Raw genomic sequence first — 23055 nt, 5'->3', positions numbered from 1 at the left:
TAGTTTGAATGCCTTTTATTTCTTATCTTGTCTGATTGCTGTTCTAGGACTTCCAGTACTATGTGGAATAAAAGTGGTGAAAGTGGGCATCCTTGTCTATTTCCTGATTTTAGCGGGAATGCTTTTAACTTTTCCCCATTGAGTATGACATTAGCTGTGGGTTTGTCATATATGGCCTTTATTATATTGACATATGTTCTCTCTATTCCCACTTTGCTGAGGGTTTTAATCATAAATGGGATCCTGGATTTTGTCAAATGTGTTTCTGCATCTGTTGATATGGACATATGATTTTTATTTTTCATTTTGTTTATGTGGTTTATCATTGATTTGCAGATATTGAACCAACCTTGCATACCAGGAATGAATCCCATTTGATCGTGGTGTATCATCTTTTTAATGTATTGCTGAATTCGGTTTGCTAATATTTTGTTGAAGATTTTTGCATCTATGTTCTTTAGGGATATAGTTTTCCTTTTTTGTAATGTATTTTTCTGGTTTTGGAATCAGGGTAATAATGGCCTCATAAAATGAGCTTGGGAGCCTTTCCTCCTCTTGAATTTTTTGGAATAGTTTAAGAAGAATATATTTGAATTATTTTTTTGAATGTTTGATGAAATTCACCTTGTGAAGCCATCTGGTCCAGGACTTTTGTTTGTTGGTAGTTCATTAATTCCTGATCCAATTTCATTAGTGGTAATTGGTTGGTTCAGATTTTCTGTTTCTTCTTGATTCAGCTTTAGAAGATGTATGTTTCTAGGAATTTGTTTCTTCCAGTTTGTCCAATTTGTTGGAATATAGTTGCTCATAGTATTTTCTTAAATTTTTTTTGTAGTCCTGTGTTGTCCATTGTCACTTCTTCTCTTTTATTTCTGATTTTATTTATTTGGTTCTTCTCTCTTTTTTTCTTGATGAGTCTCGTTAAATTAAAGGTTTACAAATTTTGTTTATCTTTTAAAAAAAACCAGCTCTTTGGTTTCACTGAGCTTTTGTATTGTTTTTATAAGCCTCTATTTCGTTTATTTTCTCTCTGATCTATATTCTTTCCTTCCTTGTATTCATTTTGGGCTTTGTTTGCTGTTTTTTTTCCAGTTCCATTAGGTGTAAAGTTAGACTGTTTATCTGAGATTTATTCTTGTTTCTTGAGGTAGGCCTGCATTGCTGTGAATTTTTCTCTTAGGACAGCTTTCACTGTATCCCATAAATTTTGGGACCTTGTGCTTTCATTTTCATTTGTCTCAAGGTTTCTTTTGATTTCTTCCTTGGTGTCATTGTTGACCTATTCGTCATTTAGTAGTATGTTTTTTAGCCTCCAAGTGTTTGTGTGTTTTTAAGTTTTCTCTTGTAATTGATTTCTCGTTTCATGCCATTTTGGTCAGAGAAGATATTTGATATGATTTCAGTGTTCTTAAAGTTATTGAGAATTGTTTTGTGGCCTAACATGTTGTCTGTTTTGGAAAATGTTCTATGTACACTAGAAAAGAATGTCTGTTCTGCTGCTCTGGAGTGAAATGCTCTAAAGTTATCAGTTAAATCCATCTGGTCTAGTGTGTCATTTAAGGCCGTGTTTCCTTGTTGATTTTCTGCCTGGAAGATCTGTCCATTGATGTCAGTGGGGTGTCAAAGTCTCCTACTATGATAGTGTGATTGTTGATCTCTGCCTTTGTATCTGGCAATATTTTTTTATATATATTTAAGTGCTTCTGTATTGGGTGCATAGATATTTACTAGGGTTATGTTCTCTTGTTCCGTTGAACCCTGTCATTATGTAATGACCTTCTTTGTCTCTTATTATAGTTTTTTTGTTTTAAAATCTATTTTGTCTGATGTAAGTATTGCTACTACAGCTTTTCTCTCATTTCCATTTTTGTGAATTATCTTTTTCCATCCCTTTTCTTTCAGTCTCTGTGTGTCTTTCAATCTGAGGTGAGTCTCTTGTAGAAAACACATGCATGGGTCTTGTTTTCTTATCCACTCAGCTACCCTATGTCTTTTCATTGGAGCATTAATCCATTTACATTTAAAGTGATTATTGATAGGTACATAGTTATTGCCATTTTATTATTCATAATTTTTTTTACCTTTGTTAGGTAGTTTGTTTATTTTCTCCTTTCTTCTGCTTAAAGAAGTCCTTTTAACATTTCCTGTAGTACTGGCTTGATGATATTGAATTCCTTTAGCTTTTTCTTATCTGGACTCTTTATTTCCTTCAATTTTAAATGATAGCCTTGCTGGGTAGAGTAGTCTTGGTTGTATGCCCTTCGTTTTCATCACTTTGAATATTTCCTGGCACTCCCTTCTGGCCTGCAAAGTTTCTGTTGAGAAATCAGCTGACAGTCTTATGGAAGCTCCCTTGTAAGGAACTAGTTGTCTTTCTCTTGCTGCTTTTAGGATTCTCTCTTTTTCTTTAACACTTGCCATTTTAATTATGATGTATCTTGGTGTGGGACTGTTTGGGGTCATCTTTTTTGGGACTCTCTGCGCTTTGCTAGGTGAGGGAGGTTTTTAGTCATTATTTCTTCAAATAGGTTCTCGATCCCTTGCTTCCTCTCTTCTCCTTCTGGTATTCCTAAGATGCAAATGTTGTTATGCTTGATGTTGTCCTAGAGGACCCTTAAACTGTCTTCGTTTTTAAAGTTCTTTTTTCTTTTTGTTGTTCTGATTGGGTGTGTTATGCTACCTTTTCTTCTAAATCACTGATTAGTAAATCTGCTTCATCTAATTTGCTGTTGATTCCTTTTAGTGTATTCTTTATTGCAGTTATTGTATTATTTATTTCTGACATTTCTTTTATGGTTTCTATGTCCTTCTTTGTGCTTACTATCTCTTTATTGAAGTTCTTACTAGGTTCCTTAAGCTTCTTACAACCAGTGTTTTAAACTCTGCATCTGGTAGGTTGGTTGCCTCCATTTCACTTAGTTCTTTTTCTGGAGTTTTTGTCTGTTCTTTTAATTGGGACGTGTTTCTTTGTTTCCTCATTCTGGCTCCCTCTCTGTGATTGCTTCTATGTATTAGGTAGATCTCCTGTATCTCTCAGTCTTTGCTGGGTGGCCTTATGTAGTAGGTGTTCTGTGGGTTCCAATGGTGCAGTCTCCCTGATCACCTGTGCGTGTGCTCCAGGAGTGTCCCTTGTGTGTGTTGTATGTGTTTTCCTGTTGTAGTTGAACCTTGATAGCTTTTGGTATGTCAGTGGATGGCATTGACTCTCAGGCTGACTGGGTGTGAGGATTGCCTATGCCCACAGTGGATGGACAGCTATGTGGGGGCTGACTCCTCACAGGGGGATTTGCCCCAGCGGGCTCTGGGGCCTGTTGAGACCACTCTTTGTGTGTGCCTCTTGTGGGGCTAGTTGGGTAGTGCTCTGGTGTGGTCTGAAGCCATCCTCTGTATGCGTGTTGTTTCTTATGCCTCTTGGGAGGGCCTCCTGTTCAGGTCAGTTTCAACCTTGTGTGTGACTGGCCCTGGGCTGCCTTGTAGGAGCCACAAGGCTACAAGTGGCTGGCTGCTGCTTGTGCTAGACCTGAAGGCATGTGGTGGTGGCCTTGCTGAGAAATGAGGCTGGCTGCCACCAGTATTGAGCCTAGGACAGCTTAGCATAAGGCCCAAGGTCTCCCTAGGCCTGTTGCCACCTGTTCACTGCCCAGAAGGCTCAGCTGTTGAAAGACCCTCTTTAGGTGTGTGGGCCAGGCTTGTTACCCTGATGTTGAAAGCATTAACCTGATGCAGCAAATAGCTGGGTGGGTGGTGTCCCAGAGAGTCAGAAGGCTTAGCCAGTGGTTTTTGTAAAGTTGATGCAGATTCATTTCTTGCGTCAGTGCTGGCCTGTGACCACTTTGCAAAACTCCCAGAGTATACTGCAGCCTGCCATCACTCACCTTGGGCCCACAGATCCCCAAGAGCTGCACAAGAAGCTATAATGCAAGAAGTGGCTGCCAATGAAAGTTCTGTGGCAGAGTATCTGCCACTGAAAGTTCTCCAGGCTGCTGCAGGCATCCACTGCTGTAAAAGGCTCTTGCAGCATGTGAGACAGAACCAGCTGTCCAGGAGTCAATAGTGCCTTGTACGAGGCAGAACTAGCTGGGCGGGGCGGGGACCCAAGGTGGCACCAAGGTGGTGTGCACATGCAGATTTGACCAGCTCAGTGTCTCAAATTTGGCCCTTTGGGGAGTGTTCAACATAGAACACATGGACTACACATGAGGCAGGCTCCACACAGGGGTAATGGCTTATGTCCCTCCAGCCCTTACTCCGTAGCCACACAACTCAGTCTTTCTCCATATGTCTCTGACACCTCTTGAGTTGCTGCCCTTCCACTGGAGCCCAGGTAAGTGTTTGCAAGCTAGTGAGTCTATGCATGGCCCTTTACCAAGTCTAGGTTTCCACTGCCTTCCTTCTCAACGGGGCTGGCAGACAGAGTCCTTCTCACTTCTTTTCACTGCTGGATGTTTTGGGGATTCCTCTTCCCAGCACAGGACCCAGGGCTAGGGAGCCTGGTGTTTCTGCTAATTTGATCACCTATGTCAGTTATGGGTCTGGTTGATTGAAGTTACTTCTCATACTAGATATTTTTTTCCGATTTTTCTGCATGTCTAATAATTTTGGTTATTAGACATGAATTTTACTATGTTTAGTATTGGATACTTTTGTCTTCCTATAAATATCTTAGTCTGGATATTGTAAAATTATTTGAAACATTTAGGTCCTTTTGAGTCTTTTAAGATTTATTAGCAAAACCTGAGCAGTGTTTTAGTCTAGGGCTAATTATTTCCCACTACCTGAGGCAATACTCTTCTTAGTACTCTAAATACTCTAAATTATGAGGTTTTCCAGCCTGGGTTTTGAGAACAGCTACCCTTCCCAGTTTTGTGTAACAGGTATATTCCCTCTAATCCTTTGCATAGTTTTTTCCCCCAAACTCTGGAAATTTCCTCACATGCATATGCTGATAGTGCTTTGCTGAATACTCAAGGTGAACCATTTGCAAATTTCTGCAGTTCTCTCTTTGTGCAGCTCTCTGCTCTCTGGTGTTCTGTCCTGTGAACTCAAGTGACTTCTATCTTCCTGATCTCGGGGCAGTAGGTGTAGACAAGTCTCTCCCCTTCCTATGCCATAGCCTGGAAGCTCCTGCTAGCAAATTAGCTGTGGCAGTTTGTGGGGTTCACCTGATTTGTTTTGCTGTCTCTCAAAGATCACTGTCTTTATTGCATGATGTTAAGTGTGTTTTATTTGTTTGTTTGATTATTTTTGGTTGTTTTAGATAGAAGGGTAATTTTATTCCCTGTTACTCCATCTTGACCAGAAGCAGAAGTCTCTCATTTAGTTTTAAGAACAATGATAAAAATACATTTCAAAATATTGTAAGGTGTGTGTATGTTTTTGGTGATACTGTCATTTGTCTTTGGTCATCTGCTTTCTTATTTCCCTTAACAATTGCAAACCTTTGACACTCTCCACATGCCCTCCTTTTTCCCATTCTGCTCACTCTCAGTAACCAGCCTTATCTCCTGGGTCATCAGAATGATTAATGTCATTAGGAAACTCAGTATCCTGTACCTTCCCTCCCAAAAGAACCTTATTTCCTCCCAGTGGGCCTTCTTTTTCAGAGCAACCCACTTGTGACAGCCTGAATGCTTGCTTTGTTTGCCCCTTTCTCTCAGCAGTATCATTCATACTTTTTTTCTATCTTGCAGTTTTCCTTTTTAAAAAATTTCTTTCTTTGAGATATAAACCTATTCAAGTTGCTCTAATCTAATAAAAACGAAAACAAAACTAGAGAGTTCCTCTTTAGTTACTGTTTATTCTCCCTTAATCCGAACTTCTCAAAAGAGTAATTTGCATTTTTTTGTCTTCGTTTTCATATTGTTCATTTCTCAATGAGATGTACTCTGGTTATCTTTCACCATTCTACTAAAATAGTTATTAAAGTTAGCAGTGACTTACCTCTTAATTACCAAATCCAGTGGATGTTTTTCAGTGCATGCCTTACAGGACCTACCTGGCTTGTGTAGTCAGAGAAGCTACTGAGTGGAAGTATAATATTTTTAGGTAAGGAAAAAAAAAAACCCAAACCCATTAATATTTCACATTCAGAGTAGTCTGTTACTTCTAATAGTGTTATTACTTTAAAAACTCTTTTTGGGAGAACTCCAAGTAAGTTGTTTGGAAAGCACCTTCCTTTTATATAGCACATACAGTCCCTGATGTATACTGTAGTACTTCGCAATATTAAGGAAATGCAACCATCTGCAGAGTTGAAGATTCTACACAATGTAACAGATTGTCTAAGCAAGTAATATTTTGGCAGAAAATATCTAAAGGGAAATTTTCCTAGTTAGGAACATGTTCTATCTTATTATAAATGTTCATGCTTGGTAAAAAGAAATTCTAGGTATAAGATATAATCTAGGAGTTTCACAAACAATGGACTCACTTTATTTAAAAAGTGAGCTTTTCACCATGAAGATTCAAAATAGCTTCTATAGGAAATCTACTGCTGTAATTATCAATGGGTGATAATTATTTCCAAGGTTTCTAATCTTTATGTCTGTTATTTAAATATTGTAGTTTTCAGGTAATAATGCTTGTTCCGCAGCCTGTTAATTTATACATATTTTTAAGTCTCAATAGAAACAAGCAAAATAAACACTACCACTTGGAACTCTTTCAAATGAAAACATAATTTGTTGTAGTTCAATGATTTTCCAAGAATGTCTCCTACCCCTTTGCTGTATTTTCTCCATACCTCATCACTTTCTAATATTTCATTTTATTTATCATAACTAGACCCGTCCCCTGCCACCCCTTGCCAGAATGTAATCGCCATAAGACATGGAATACTATTTTGATTATGGCAATATCTTGAATGGCTAAAAGAGTACCTAACACACACCTTTAATAAATGCTTATTGACTGAAAGAAAGGAAGGAAAAGAGGGAGGAATCAAGGAAGAAAAGATGCCAGTGCTCTTTTTTAAAAGCTTAAGAATTTAACAGAGGAGGAGATGTGATAATGGAAACAGAGGTCAGAGTGATGTAATTGCTGAAAGGGGACCACAAGCCAAGGAATGTAGGCAGATGGAGAAGTCCAGGAAAAACTCTCCTGGAACCTTCAGAAGGAACACAGTTTTGCTGGGACCCTGACTTGGGCTTAGTGAGACCAAATTTGTTAGAAAATCTCAAGAACAGAAAGATAATACATTTGTGTTGTTTTAAGCCATCAAGTTTGTGGTAATTTGTTACAGTAATTGTAGGAAACTAATACTGGAGGTGATAAAGTATGCGTATGTTCAGCTTTAGTAGATACTGCCAAAGTGTCTTCCCATGTTGTTATATCAATTTAAATTCACATTGGCAGGATATGAAATTTACAGTTTTTCCGTATACTTGTCAGCACTTGGTATTTTCTGTGTTTTTTGTTTTAGCCATTCTGGTGGACATTTAGTCGAATCACATTGTGGTTTTAATTTTTGTGTGTGTGTGATTGATATTTATTTTTCTATGTGTTTATTGGCCATTAGGGTATGCTCTTTTATAAAGTGTTCATTTTCTACAAAATTGTCTATTGTATTGAATCATAGGATTTTGACATATTCGGAAGTATTTTGTTGGATTCTTTTCTCTCTCTTTGATATTCCAGTTGTATATATGTAGTCTGATCATTTCAATTCACGCTAGGATTGGGCTGAATTTGGGTAGTTGCAATTTTAATAAGATCCAGTCTATTTCTAATTCTTCCCTTTTCTTGGGCATGCTTCTCTCAGGCTTTTGATTGAAGGGTTGGAGGGCTTTTGTCTCCTCAGCCCTAAAATACTGAGGTTGATCTAGCTCTGCCCTCCAGAAGTTTCCAGACAAGCTCGTTAGCCTCCCATTTCATGAAACTTCACAGTCTTGTGAATATCTTCATGAAATGGAAGACCTTCCTGTGTTTGTGGCATAGTCTCTCCCTGCAGCTGGTCTTTGTTTCCTGAAATATGTTTCCACAAATATGATAGTTTACGTCCGCTCTTTGAAGCTTTAGACCTAGTTCCCAGCTTCCCTTGCAACTTCATAATTAAATATATCTTCCATGGGACACCTGGATTGAGAGTCCTTAAGTTTCAAAATTTTCAGTCCAGTCCCATTACCCACCAAAAGCTTTGCTAGTTTCTCTTTTCTCCAGGAGAGGTTTTCTGCTTGGGCCATCTTGGATTTTTAAAACTGTATATGGCTTCTTTAATTGTTAAAATGGGAGCACTGGTCTGCCACCACTCTTCTCCCATTACTCTCAGGATACATTCCAAACATGGCTTTTCTGGTCCCTTCCTATCTCTTCAGCATTTATTTTTTTCTTTCGAATTTTCTAAATTAGATTTATTGAGGTGACAATCGTTAGTAAAATAAGTTTCAGGTGTACAATTCTGTATTACATCATCTACATATCACATTGTGTGCTCGCCACCCAGAGTCAATTCTCTTTCCATCACCATATATTTGACCCCCTTTTCCCTCCCCTACCATCCCGTCTCCCCCTTTTCCCTCTGGTAACCACTAAACTGTTGTCAGTGTCTATGAGTTTTTGTTTCTTTTCTTTTCAGTTTTATATTCCACATAAGAGTAAGTCATGCTGTTCTCAACTTTTCATCTCTGTACTTGAGCTTTAGTTTTTTAATGAATCATCCTCTGTCTTCTCAGTACTTACAAATACCTGACACATTTATCTTCCCCTTCATCTGGGTAACTCACTCTCATCTTTCCAGTCTTAGTTTGGAAATGAAGTGTTCCTGACACCTCCCTCCCCATATCACACTCAAATATGGGTATGATATCCTCTGTCTGTTCCCATAAAACTCTCATATCTCTCTAATTTTATTATTTACCCCACTGCATTGTATTTAGTACTTACCCCACTGCAGTATCTCCCACTTGGCTATAAAGATTCTCTGTGTATTTTGGTTCTATATTATATTCCTTGCACATAGCACAGTGTTCAATACATAATAGAAATTATGTTGAAATGGATCCTAAAAGTGTTAATATTTAAAGGCTTTAGGAATTAGAAAGTCTAAGAAGAAACACTATAAAAATACTCTTCATTAAAAAATTAGTAAGTACTTGTAAGTTAAATGAGGCCCTAATATAAAGAAACTTTAGAAAACAACAGTATGTATATATGATAAACAGGGACATGAAAGGATGGTGAAAAAATGTTAGGATGATTATTATAAGATAATAATAGGATATCAAGTAATTTTTACTTTTTTCCCATACCTTTATTTGATTCTTTGCAATGAGCATTTTATATCATCAGTTATGAAATATAAAGCAATTTTCATTGAGATAAAAGAAGAAAGCAAACACAAGTCTAAGATACTTATTAAATCCTCCATGAAGATTTGTTTATGCAGAAATGTGATCCAGTGGTTATGAAAATGGATAAATTGCTCAGAGTTGAAGAATAGGGTAAGATAAAGAGTTCAGAGGGAAAAAAATCTCATTTATCTCACATACCAAGGTAAATTTGAAATGTATTAAAGAATTAAATGCAGAATATACCATTCAAGTGCTAGAAATAAACACAAGTAAGTGAGGAATAGGGAAAGCTTCTCTGATTTAATATTCAGAAGCAATGATGAAAAGATTGATAATTGATTGTATTAAAAATTTTACATGGCAGAAAAATACACCTTAAGCAAAATTGAAAGACAAATGACAGACTAGAACAACATTTGTAAGTTACACCAAAGGAAAGGCGTTATTATCCCTAATGTATAAAAAGTTTCTAAAATGAGTAGTAAAAGGCCAACAACTCTAAAGAAAACGATGTAGATATCTCTTTAAGTATTTGAATAGATTCGTAATGTTACCCATAAATCAAGAAACGAAAAATAAGACTACACAGAGACACCATTTCTCATCTATCAAATTAGCAAAAAAATAAAGTTTTATAACACATTTGGGAAACAAACACTCTCACACATTGTTAATTAGCATGTAAACCTTATGGAAAGGAGTTAGTGAGTATCTAACAAAATTATATAGGCATTTGCTTTTTTATTCAGCAATTCTCCTTCTAAGGATTTATTCCATAGATGCACTAGCAAAAATATGAAAAGACATATTCACAAGTCTATTCACAGCATCATCATTTGGGATAGAAAAAAATAGAAATAGCTCAAGTATTCATCACCAGGAGGTTAGACTGTGGTGTACCCATAGACTAGGATGCCTTGCAGCTGTGGGAAGAATGAGAAATAGAAGGAAAAAAAGGATTGAGGAATATCTTTGTATACTGCTATGGAGCAATCTTGAAGATATATTAAGTTTAAGAAAGAAAGAAGAAATATGTGTACAGTGTGCTATTGTTTACCTAAGAAAGGGAGTGGGATAAATACATATACATTTTTGCTTATATTTTCAAAATGGAACAATAAACCATAAAATCCAGAAACATAGTTACTAGTATTAAGGGTGGGTATGTATGAAGAATACATGGGCGAGAGACCAGGGATAGATGCTAGACTTCTTTAAATATATTTTGTGTAGCTTGAACTTTGAAGTCATGCAAATACTTTATATAGTTATAAAATAAAATTAAAGAAGAAATACTAAAAATGAAAAGTAAAACGGGTAATCTTAATGCAAGTATGTGTCCAACTGGTGGCATAACCACACAGAGAGGAACCTCTTCATTTGACTTTTTACTTAACTCGTTTGACTACTTTACTTTTTTTTAAAATACAGTAATTTGTTTTTGTAGCCCTACTAGGATATACTTCAAGGTCAAGATCTTCCCCCAAAACTCATGAACTCCTGTCAATAATCATGTTATTGTTGGTAGTATTACTATGGTTATTCCCAGCTGCTGTGTATGTAGTGTGGGGTAAAGTAAGTGAATAATTATGTTGGTATCATAGTGAATCAGGATTTTCAGCACGGGAGAAAGAAAGTGTAAAATGGGAGAGATCAACTGAGTAGGTATTTTTTCTTTGAAACATGTAATTTGATTTACATTCAGTTCATATCTCTGTCCACTGAATGGCCTACAAATAATGGCCATTTTGATAGTACTGGACCCCTCTGTCATCCATGTCGTGATTTTTAAACATGATTTCCCATTAAAAGAAACCAGAATTCTTGAAGAAATGGCTGATTCCAGGTCTGGGGCAGGAAATGTGCAGGACGATTCTGTAACCCCATGTACTAGGAAGCAACAAAGGTACCAAAGATTGGTAGGATTGTATTGACAGGACTCAGGAATTTGAATAGATACAAGGTCTGACAATTAAGTTTGCAAACTTTGTCGCAGCCATGTTGCTAACCTGTTTTGGTATCAGAGGGGTTATTCACTATGAATTTGTACCAGCTGGACAGTTAACCAAGTTTACTGAAAAGGCTGCATGAAAGTACTGAAAAGGCTGCGTGAAAAAGTTAGATGAAAACGACCTGAACTTTTCGCCAACAATTCATGGCTCTTGCATCAGGACAATGCACCAGCTCACACAGCACTGTCTGTGAGGAGTTTTTAGCCAGTAAACAAATAAGTGTATTGGAACACCCTCCCTACTCACCTGATCTGCCCCCCAATGACTTCTTTCTTCACCCGAAGATAAAGGAAATACTGAAAGGAGGACATTTTGATGACATGCAGGACATCAAGGGTAATATGACAACAGCTCTGAGGCCATTCCAGAAAAATAGCTCCAAAACTGCTTTGAAGGGTAGACTAGGCGCTGGTGTCGGTGCATAGCTTCCCAAGGGAAGTGCTTCGAAGGTGACCATAGTGATATTCAGCAATGACGTATGTAGCACTTTTTCTAGGATGAGTTAGCGAACATAATTGTCTGGCCTCATATATACGAAAGATGGAATAAATTTAGCATCAATAAGAATAACAATCATAAGAGGTTGAAACCCATGAAATATGCCTAAATCCATGAGTTCATAATGATACAAATAAAGTAATACTTACTGGTTATCCTTGATTATGCATAGAACTTACTTCTTACTTTGACAAAGGGTAAATAAAGGGGAAAAAATCAAACATTTTCCATGCCTTTCCTATGATATCCAAATGATATCACAAAGAAATCAGACAATTGATGGCAGAAGTATCTATAAAAGTGTCACCTATAATAAATGCACAAAGAATGTTAAAACATCTTTATTTTGAAATCTCTTGGTGGGCATAGGCAAAGATTATTAATGGCTGCTAATATCATGAAAAGGCAAACGGTACACAAGTAGTCTTGTCAGAAAGTATAATCTGATCAAACCTCTTATCTATTGTTTTTCAATGTTGTTGCACATTACAATCACTTAGAGAGTGTTTTACACTCCCAAAGCCTAGGCTACAATTACATGAAAGTCTCTGAGGGTGAGACTCAAGCATCAGGATTTTTTTTAAAGCTCCCCAAGTTGTTTCAATGTGCAGCCAAGGTTGAAATGCACTGATTTAGATCCAACTGATCATTTACAGGAAATACAGAGATCAGAGGGTACAATCAGCAAAATCTAGACTGGGAAACTCTACAGGATATATGACCCAGATTCTTAAACAAAGAATTAAAAGGAATAAAAAGAAACTGTAAATCAGGCTTGATGATATATCAACTAATTATAATATATGGACTATTTATGCGTCCTAAATCAAACAAACCACAAAAAAACCACAAGTCTATCAGGCAAATGTGATCACTGTTAATTTTGTAAAGTATTTATGGATGAAATTATAATTGCTGAACCAGCTGAAACTGGTCCTAGCCTATTTCTAATAAGATACTGAGTTGCTTTTCAGAGACAACAACAAAATTGCAAGTTACGCAGCCAAAGCATATGCAGAGGTGAGAATGTTGACCTTTAATTACACGGGGGCCAGAGTCTCCCCCAGTCCCCTCTCCCCAGCAAGGAACCAAAGGACTGGGATGTAACTGGAGCTTGAACACCAGAACCCTTTCAGAAGTGATAGGTTTGTTGTCCAGGAAGATCTGGTGCTAAAGTCCCTTAGCATATCTCACCATGAATGGTGAAATTCCAAAGCCCTCCAGCACTTCTGCATACCAACCCACCCATCCTTCTCTAACCTCTTAAATTCCACCCCAAACCTTGGATTGGGGAGACAGATTTGAGCCTTGCCACGTGTATCCTTGCCTGTTGACCTTGCAAGAAAGCCTTGTCTTTTCTCAAAGCCCATGTTGTAATATGGCTTGTATAGGCATTGGGCAGTGAGCCCTTGTTCTATAACAAAATATGATGTTTATGGTTTGCTCCCATATAGTTGGTAGGAGTGGAGAAGGATTGGCTAGGAATACAGATAGCCAAGATCGAGCTGAGAAGAACTGAAGCCCTTATTGTATACTTGAAATCTATAACTTTTGTTTCTCAAAGTGTCAAGGAACATATTTAAGGCAGAAGAAAGAAAGCAGCAAAGAAGAATAAGAAAAACAAATCAGAAAAGTATAAAATCCAGGACAGAATGACTTATTTTTGCATCTACATTAATGAAGAATATTGTTCTTTTTTTTTTTTAACTTGTTTTCCTGTTATGTTTTTGGTTTTATCAGGGTAATGGTGTTGTGGAAAGAGTTGGGAATTAGTATTTTTCCTTAAATTGTTGCATAGAATTCACCACTGAAGTTATCTGGGTCTGTGTATTTTCTTTGTGGGATGGTTTTTAACTAAAAGTTCAATACATATATCTATTTCTTCTTTCATGGAAGTTTTCAAAGTTATTGGCATAAGGTTTTTATAATTCCTTTAATTTCTGCTGAGTATGTCCTGTGGTCATCTCGCTCCTTCCTAATATGGCTAATTTGTTTCTTCCAGCTTTTCCTAACCAATCTGTCTAGAAGTGTGTCAATTACACTCATTTTTCTCTAAGAGCCAGGTTTTGGTTTCAGTGTTTCTATTGTTTTTCTGTTTCATTGGTATCTGTGTATCTTTGTTTTCTTTCTTCTGTTAATGTTGGGTTTTCTTTGCCCTTCTTTTTCTATGTTCTTAAGGTGGAAGCTGAGGTCATAGGTTTGAGACTTTCCTTCTTTTCAAATATAGGAGTTTATATAAATTTCTCCCTAGTACTCCTTTAATACCATCCCACAAATTTTCTTAGGTTGTGTTTTAATTTTCATTCAGTTCAAAATACTTTCCAATTTTCCTTTTCACTCCTTTTATGAATAACGTGAGTTATTTATTTAGAAGCATGTTTTTTGTTCCAAAGTTAGGGATTTTTAAAGATACCTTTGCTACTGATTTCTAATCTGAAACTATGTTGGTTAGAGAACATACTTTGTATGACTTGAAACCTTTTAAATTTATTCCGACATTTTTTTTTTATGGCAGTAAATATTGTCGATCTGGGTAAATGGTTCACATGCACTTGAAATAAATGTATACTTTGCTCTTTTGGATGAAGTATTACATAAATGTCAAGTAAATTTTTCGTGTGTCGTTTAGGTTTTCTATATGCTTACTGATTTTCTATGTACTTGTTTTATCAATTACTGAGAAAAGGAATTGAAATCTTCAACTATAATTGTTGAATTGTCTATTTTTTTTATAGATTATGTTTCAAAATATGGTCCACGAATGTATCAAATGCAGTGAATGGTCTGGGTAGAAAATCACTGCTACCAGCATTGTTATAAAAGGCTTCATTAGAACACATCTTTGGTTTGTCCTATAACATAGGCTATTTGTAACATCATCTTCATATATGGAAGAAACTTTTATATGCTACATTTTATTGTTTTATCATTTATCTAATGCATGTTATTGTTTTGCTTGGCAGCTTCTATGTTTTTGAAACAGGCATTTGAAGGAGAATACCCTAAATTATTGCGTCTTTATAATGATTTATGGAAGCGTCTTCAACAGTACAGCCAAAACATTCAAGGAAAGTTTAATGCAAGTGGAACTACAGACCTCTCTGTTGACCTGCAACACATGGAAGACGATACCCAAGACATGTTCATACCAAAAAAGCCAGATTATGAGTATGTTTGTTTAATCAAACCTGTTTGTTGGCATGTTAAGAATTTTGTCTTTTGTTTTTATTATAAATTGGGAATATGCTAATCTTCTAAATATTCGTACTGATTATTATTATTTGAATACCTTAAAAGGCTACAAAACTTAACTGAAGCAATCAAACTTCATTGTTAGTTGAGCAGCCTGATTCCTAACTAGGATCTGTTGTAAGTATAATACCAAATAGGGTGAATAGAAACTAGGGGATGAGCCTATGTGGTCATTACCTTTTAAGTGATATTAAAACATACTTGTAATTACATCAGATAGCATCATTGTTGATGGATCATTGGCATAAATGTAAAAGAAACTGTTGTGTTTGGGAACTATAGCATAGTTCTTATTCAGGATAAGTTCTCAGTCTGGTAAGAAAAAAATGAGTTATACTCAAAATTAAACCTGAAAATCTCTTAGATAACTCATAAAATACAGTATATATAGCTATACTTAGGAGCCACAGTGGAAAACAGCGTACCATCTCAATAAGTTTAAAGCATCCAACTTTTTATCCTAAATTCAAAAAGAGTATTATTTTCAAATTTTTATTTGTGCACCAAATCGATTGATTGACTTGCACACCTTTAAACACTAGAATCTATTTATTTACTGTGATGAGGCTGATTCAGATAACAGCAGATTATTACTACCTACCTTGTAAGAATAATGTTGGATAGATTCATGAGTGCTATTTAAATGTTTGGTTCTCTTTCAACTTTTTTTTCTTTTTTTTTTAAAAATACTTATAGTTGAATTATACCCACTGCAGTAAGAAGTTCTGATTGGTAAAATACACGAAGTAGAAGTTTTGACTGGTAAAATAAGTGGTACAAGCGAAGGCTAGAATGATAGAATGAGACCATAGTGTTGTCTTCCTGAACTCTTTTATGCTAAACATTGAGGTTAGATGAGGACTCATGCAGAGGGGACAAGAGGACTGAACCCACGTGTTTATCTGCAAAGATCTAATAATGTATTAGGGTTTGTTTGTTTTTTAGTGTATAAAATAGCATATATATTATCATTCTATTTTTGTCTCATTTTTAAATCCATTTGTTTATACTGAAAATGTTCTGGCAATATATACAGCAAATGATAATAGTGGTTTATCTCCAGGAGGTAGAATTTTTATTTTGTATTTTCTGCTTTTTAAGTTCAGTGGGGAGGGGAAAAAAACACGATATTTTACTAATGGGACATCATTGTCATCCTTTGGAGACTAAATTCAGTAAAGTAGTTGGTGGGGAACAAGAAAGTGTGACCCTCAAACTCATGAGGGTAACAAGGAAACAAATGCAGTGGGTTTTAAGTATCCTTTTGAAGTAAGGCAGAGAAGAAAACAAATTTTGACTGTATTAGCTAAGCCAAAGGAAAGTTTGTTTTTAATGATAGAGGGAGAGTTGAGAATGTTTAGAGGTAGAAGTAGCCAGTGAAGAGAGAAAGAGATAGGAGATGCAAGAAAGAAGAAAGGTATGGAAAGGAACAAGGCCCTGGGAGAACCAGAATATAGGCGCAAGGCTCAAATAGTAAGGTTAGCAGTTTTCATCATTTGGTATTATTCATGCTGAGTTTTCAGTAGTGGTAATTGCTCCGAAGAAAATAAAACAATATTATGTGATAGAGTGCCTTATTTACTGTGGTCAGCGAAGACACCTATGACAAGGTGACATTTGACCTGAGATCTAAATAATGTGAAGAAATCAGCCATGGAAGATTTAGAGTAAATTTTTGCAGGCAGAGTGAACAGCAAATTTAGAGTCCTTGAGAAAATTAAGATGGGGAAGTTTAAAGAATAGAAAACTGGAACACACTGAATGAGGTAGAAAGGGATATAAAATTGGGTCAGAGAGGAAAGGAAATGTTGATGTAAGAAATGTGCAAACCTGTAGAGAATTTTTATGAGTTTATTTGAGCCAAACTGACGACAATTGCTGGAAGCAAAATCTCAATGAATTGAGAAAATGCTCTGGAGAATGGCAGTTGTACAGCTTATTTCATACGTTAGAATAAAAGGAGGAGACATAAGAAGGGATTTATATATGAAATCCCATTGGTGGTAGATTAAGGGGGTGGGAGATAACAAAGCAGGGAAACCTCTGGGATTGGATGAAAAGTAAAATGAAGAGACGCATACTTTTTTTACATTGGTGAGTACAGGATAATTAACTAACATTTATAATAAGCACATAGAGATGCTACTCAGGGAACAAGATGACAATGTGAGGTTCTGTGGTCTCCTGCTCTGGTGCAGTGAGTATGCCCTGAGAGGTCTGGAAAAGGAGATTACTCTGACATTTCAAAGGTATGTTATTAGATGCAAAAAAACAATAAACAGCCTCACTTAAGGTAAAGATTGACCTTTGTCAAGGAAGCTACAGGCCTTTATGTTAATTCTTCCTATCCATGAGGTCGGTGTATGCTTCCATTTATTTGCATCTTCTTCAATTTCTTCAATGTCTTATAATTTTCCAGTACAGGTCTTTTACCTCCTTGGTTAAATTTATTCCTAGGTATTTTATTTATTTATTTTTGATGCAATTGTAAATGAGATTGTTTTCTCTTTCTGATAATTTTTTATTGGTGCAACTGATTTCTGAATATTAATTTTTATATCCTGCTATTTTAGTGAATTCATTTATCAGTTCTGATAGTTTTTTGGTGGAATCTTTAGGGTTCTCTTTATATAGTATCATGTCATCTGCAGATAATGGTAATTTTATTTCCTCCTTCCCAATTTAGATGCCTGTTATTTATTTTTCTTGTCTGATTGCTGTGGCTAGGACTTCCAGGAGTTATTGTTTAATGGGAACAGTTGCAATATGGGATGATGAAAAAGTTCTGAAGATGGATGGTAGTGATGGTTGCACAACCAAGGATGATTGTCATTAATGCGTAATGCCACTGAACTGTGCACTTAAAAATGGCTAAAATCTCAACCATTATATGTATTTTATCACAATAGAAACAAAACATATTAAGCAAATTTAAAACTATGTTTACACAAAAATTTATACACAAATGTTTATAACAGCATTATTCATAATTGCTAAAAGATAGAAACAATCCACATGTCTAATTAACAGACAAGTGGGTAAACAAAATGTGGTATAACCATACAATAGCATACTATTTAGCCATAAAAAGAAAAAAAAAGTACTAATACATGCTACAACATGAGTGAATTTTGAAAACATGCTAAATGAGAGAAGTCAGTCACAAGAACCATTCATATGAAAGGCCAGGATAGCACAACCTATAGAGATACAAAGGTTAGTGGTTGCTTAGGGCTGGGAATGGGGGGGAGGTGGGTAAAGTGTTATGGCCAAAGGGTATGAGGTTTAATGTTCTAAATTGGAGTGTGGTGATGGTTGCACATATCTGTGAATATACTAGAAACCATTGAATTGTACACTTTAAATGGTTAAATTGAATATGAATTGTATATATCAATATATGTGAATTATTTCTCAGTAAAGCAGTTTTTTAAAAAAAGAATGGGAAAGGAGGGAGTGGATTCAATTTTTCTAAGAAGTTTTGATATGAAAAAGGAATAAAGCTACTTTTTTCTTTGAGATAATAGGAAAAATCACAGGGGGATAAATGAAATTACAAAGAAAAAGAAAAAGCTAGAGAAGTGCCAAGTTGATGAAGGTCATTGTCGGTGTTTTTGGTCTTACTGTAGAGGCAAATTGTCACCTATAGAGAGTGAAGGGCTGCAAAAGAAGAATTTCAGGTGAATAACTTCAGGTCTCTTAAAATTAAGGGGTTTACATAAAAGTTTAATAAATGCAATTTACTTTTTCTCTGCAATAGTTGTGCAGCTTAGCAGCAGATTCAGAGAGCATCTAAATAAAATTTTGTTAGTAAGAGCTTTGAAAGGAAGGAGAATTAGAAAAATCAGGATGCTAATGAGAGCAGTTTAAAATGGTTGGCTGTGGATAAAGAACGGCAGAAAACTGGGTGAACTGGTGGAAAATGAGCATAGGAAGGGGGTCTGCAGCTTTGATCACAATAAGGTCAAAGATCTAGCTCTTTTGAGTAAAATCTAGCACCTTTATTGATATATTATACAACGCCTGGCATCATTTGTTCTGCTTTCTCTTTGGCTTCATCTTGTACTACTCTCCTGTCACTGAGTGCTCTGCCCCTCTAACTTTTTGGCACACACAGCCAGATAAAGAGCCCCTTCTCAGGACCTCTCCATTTTGTTCTCTCATAGAAAGCTCTTACCCTGGAAATCTGTATAACGTGTTCTCCCTTTTCCCTCAGGAACCTTCTCAGTAAGCCTTCCCTTGCTTTAGTGACTCTAAAATTGGATGAAAAAACGAGATAAAGACCAAAACATATTCCCTCTGGCTTCTTTGCTTTATTTTTCTCTTAGAACTTATCACTCTATCGTATCCCATATTTAACTCATTTAAAAATGTGTGTGTGTGTGTGTGTGTGTGTGTGTGTGTGTTTCTCATTAGCATGTATACTTTAAGAGAACAGATCACGTTTTTAACTGACTTCACTGCTACGTTTCCTGCACTTAGGAAAGTACCTGGCAGATTGTAGAGACATAATAGCATTTGTAGGAGGAAAGAAATAGAGGAGAGTGGGGGTGTGGGAAGTTGTCCTCAAGCTTGGAGATCTCAGAATTGGAGCAGTTCAAAATGATGACTCAGATGTGGAAGCTCTATAGTAAAACTGAAATGAAGATTGACTTGTAACGCAGGGAACGCTTCAGAAAGGTTACCCATTTTGACATTGTAGCCACCAATGATCCTTACAGCAGATTTGGAGAATGGGAAGAGTGTTAGTACTTAAAATTCAATGCTGAAATTTTTGTGGAAGAGGGAAGCTCTCAAAGTTGGTAAACGACAGGAGGAAAAATAAGGAAGACATTTAAATAGATGGCATGGACTTTAATAGAAGATTGATTCAGGCAGATTTAGACACTTCTTCGCTGTTCCCATTGTGGCCTATCTTTATCTGTTACAGAAGTTATTATAGTTAGCGCTTTACCTACATTTCTTTACTAGACTGTAAAGCGCTTTTAATCTGTGTCTTTCCAGCATTTAACAAGGGCCTGGTACAAAGTATTATCAGTAAATATGTGTTGAGTGAAATATTTGCTGAATGAGAAAGTGTTGAGATAACTATGGAATTATGATGGAGGAGCCAAGGGCATTCTGACCTCTAGGTCTTGTCGGTGGGTCAGAAAGGGTGGGAAAGGAGAAAGCCGGGTTTTGTATATGTGACGGGGCAGGTCAGGTGTTTTCAAGGTTAATATTTAGGACGGAGGGGGTTTTACTTAACAACAACAACAAAAAAGACAATAGTAGGGCTGGTAAAAGGATGATAAGCAGATGTGATGTGAGAAGATGTGGAGTTAATTATAGGCATAAGAAAGCAGATGAAAATAATAGTTATAGACTCTTGATAGTAATTGTCAAAGGAAAACTGTAAAACCCAGTAATTGGACTGCTAAAGAAGATCAGTGCAGACAATTGAAGTCATGGGAAGACTAAGGAGAAAAGAAGTGTTTAATAGGTTAAGTTTAATTTGTGAAGAATATTATAAAACAAATGAGCTTACAACTTCAATTGGGAGTATTTATGTGATGGTAGGACTTGCACAAATACTTGTTTTTTCCCCTCATTCTTGTTAGTAACAGTTTTGGCGGGAAGGCTGATAAAAACCTGGACGTGTTTGTATGCTTCCTTCTCAGTCACTGAGCATTATGGGGAATGATGACAGCTATAGGTGCAAAGCGTTGAGCTAGTGGATCAGGTATTTGCAGACTTGCCTGTCCTGTGTCTGCTTTGATACTCTGTGAAAACAGGATTTGCTAAGTAAAAGCATAGCCCCTTTAGAATTAATAAGATTTTACAATGTTATTCTTTGAGTTTCAAGTGACAGACTCACTCCAGTAGGTACTGGTACATATTATATTACATTTATACCTAGGATTTATTTATAAATCAAAATATTTTGTCCTTAATGAATGTTTAATTATGAAATGTATTTCTAACAATATTTATACATTTTTAAACACATTTTTTTCTTTTCTGTATATAGAGTTACATTTTATTTAGGAGATTTCTTTTTGAAAAAAGGTACTTACAGCCTGATACACTAGCATTTAGTTTTGTATAACATAAATTCATTTTTAATAAATTTTGTTCCCACAGTCCAGAAAAGGCTTTAAAAGACTCACTGCAACCCTACGAGGCTGCTTATCTATCAAAATCCTTATCCAGACTCTTTGATCCTATCAACTTGGTTTTCCCCCCTGGGGGTCGCAATCCTCCTTCTGCAGATGAACTTGAAGGTATCATTAAAACTATCGCAAGGTATGTATTTGTTATATAATGGCATGTCGTAAAAGGTCTGCCACGTTTGTTAGTCATGTATGTTAGCAGTACATCTTTAATTTATCTCAAATTATTCATGTAATTAGTCCTGCAATTAAATCAAGAGTTTTGCAGTGAATGAGTGCATGTAAAATAAGTACTTGAGATTCCAATTAATAAAACCATTTATATACAGTCTAAAAATAAACTATTCTAATTATTCTGTCTCTAGTGAGTGATGCAAAGTAGACCTAATTCTTTATGCCATAGTAAATTTCTAATATTACACAAGAAAGAAAGTACAAAAAAATTTATAAATTGAGAAGCTAAAGCATAGAAGTTAATGTTTTTTATCTTAAATTCAAAAAGTACTTCATGGCATACACAGGATTATAATCCTCACTAGCCTACTTGCGTTTGCTATTTTAAGCTTTCTAAATGAATGTGACAGCTTTTAAAACTCTCTAAAAGGCCAGGTATCCTAGCAGAGGTGCCACCTGAATGTTTGCAGACAGTGTAATTATACTGTTGCCTTTAGACATTTACAGTTACCAGATTGATTTGCAATTAAGACTATCTCAGTTCCTGTCACAGCTAACAAGTTGTCATAACAATGGGTCGGTATTTAGATGCATATTTTGAAGAGTAAAATAGTAGTTAAGCAATATAGGACCAAGGTATAGAAATGTCTAGATTCTTTTAGACTACAAATTTGACAATGGTGAATCTGAGGCATGTGAGAATAAGACTAAAAAGCCCCAGGTGTAATATACAGAAGCGTTTCTCCAGCTACAAACATACCTATACACTGTCTAAATTGTACAATATCTTGATCCTAAATGTCTCCACAATGATCTTGATTTTCCAAAATCCTAACTCTAGATTTTTTTGACCCTAATGTGTTTGTTATCTGTTTAGCATGGTAGTGACAAAAATAGTCCTAGATTGAACTTGATCTCTTTGACCTGCTAATCGGAATATTAAAGAGGCACCTTTCCCATTCCTTTGTGCCCCTTGACAGTGCTGTAATCAAGTATGGTGTGCAGCTTAAAGAAGCATACTTACGTCAGTGTTTCATAGAATTGAAAAGTGAACATTAATACAATTAGGTCTCACTATTATATGAAAGAGCATTTTTTGTCCCACAAAGTATGCAGTATTGTTTCAAAGTCCTGTATTTTCTTCATAAAGAGAATCTGGCAAGTGCCGAGATTTATTCTGCCACTTCAGAGACAATAATGACTTTTCCTGCTTTCTACCTGAATGTGCGTTTTTATGCAATTTTTAACTCTTACTATTCTTCCCATGGTCTTTGCATGTAAAGTTTTTTTGATTGTTGTTGGTAGTTAGCTCAATTGCCCCAGTTAATTCAATGTTAAAGTTGAAAATAACCATGACAAAGAACTACTTTAAGAATTCAGATTTTAAATTTTCAAATTAAATTTTTGTTATGGTTTTGATGTACTTAAAAAGTTACTCTGTATAGCTGAAATTGGCATGATTCCTATAGAAACGGAATATCTTTATGTGTCATGTGTAATTTATATTTTTAGCCTGTGTCCTTTCAAGGTCATCATTTCCATCCAAGAGCTGTCATTTCCTTGCAGATGTCTGTGATATGCAGTGTCTCTAATTGCACTTATCAGTATTCTCAAAAGTGCTACTTTTAAAATCAGAACACAATTTACTTTCTAATCACAGCCTGAACCCACACATGACGT

At 35.9% G+C, this 23055-nt stretch overlaps 1 protein-coding gene across 1 annotated transcript in view; it reads left to right on the top strand.

Annotated features, from left to right (window-relative positions):
• Positions 1-23055, top strand: part of COG5 (component of oligomeric golgi complex 5) — a 310835-nt gene that overhangs the window by 218501 nt on the left and 69279 nt on the right. The window contains exons 12-13 of the mRNA XM_019745323.3: positions 14761-14965; positions 21173-21334. Coding sequence (XP_019600882.2) covers positions 14761-14965; positions 21173-21334 — 367 coding nt within the window. The remainder of the gene's footprint in view (positions 1-14760; positions 14966-21172; positions 21335-23055) is intronic.

The sequence above is a fragment of the Rhinolophus sinicus genome, chromosome 4 (genome assembly GCF_057876585.1).
Source record: "Rhinolophus sinicus isolate RSI-liver-muscle chromosome 4, RSI-T2T, whole genome shotgun sequence".
Lineage (NCBI taxonomy): Eukaryota > Metazoa > Chordata > Mammalia > Chiroptera > Rhinolophidae > Rhinolophus > Rhinolophus sinicus.
This window is presented reverse-complemented; position numbering and strand designations above follow the sequence as displayed.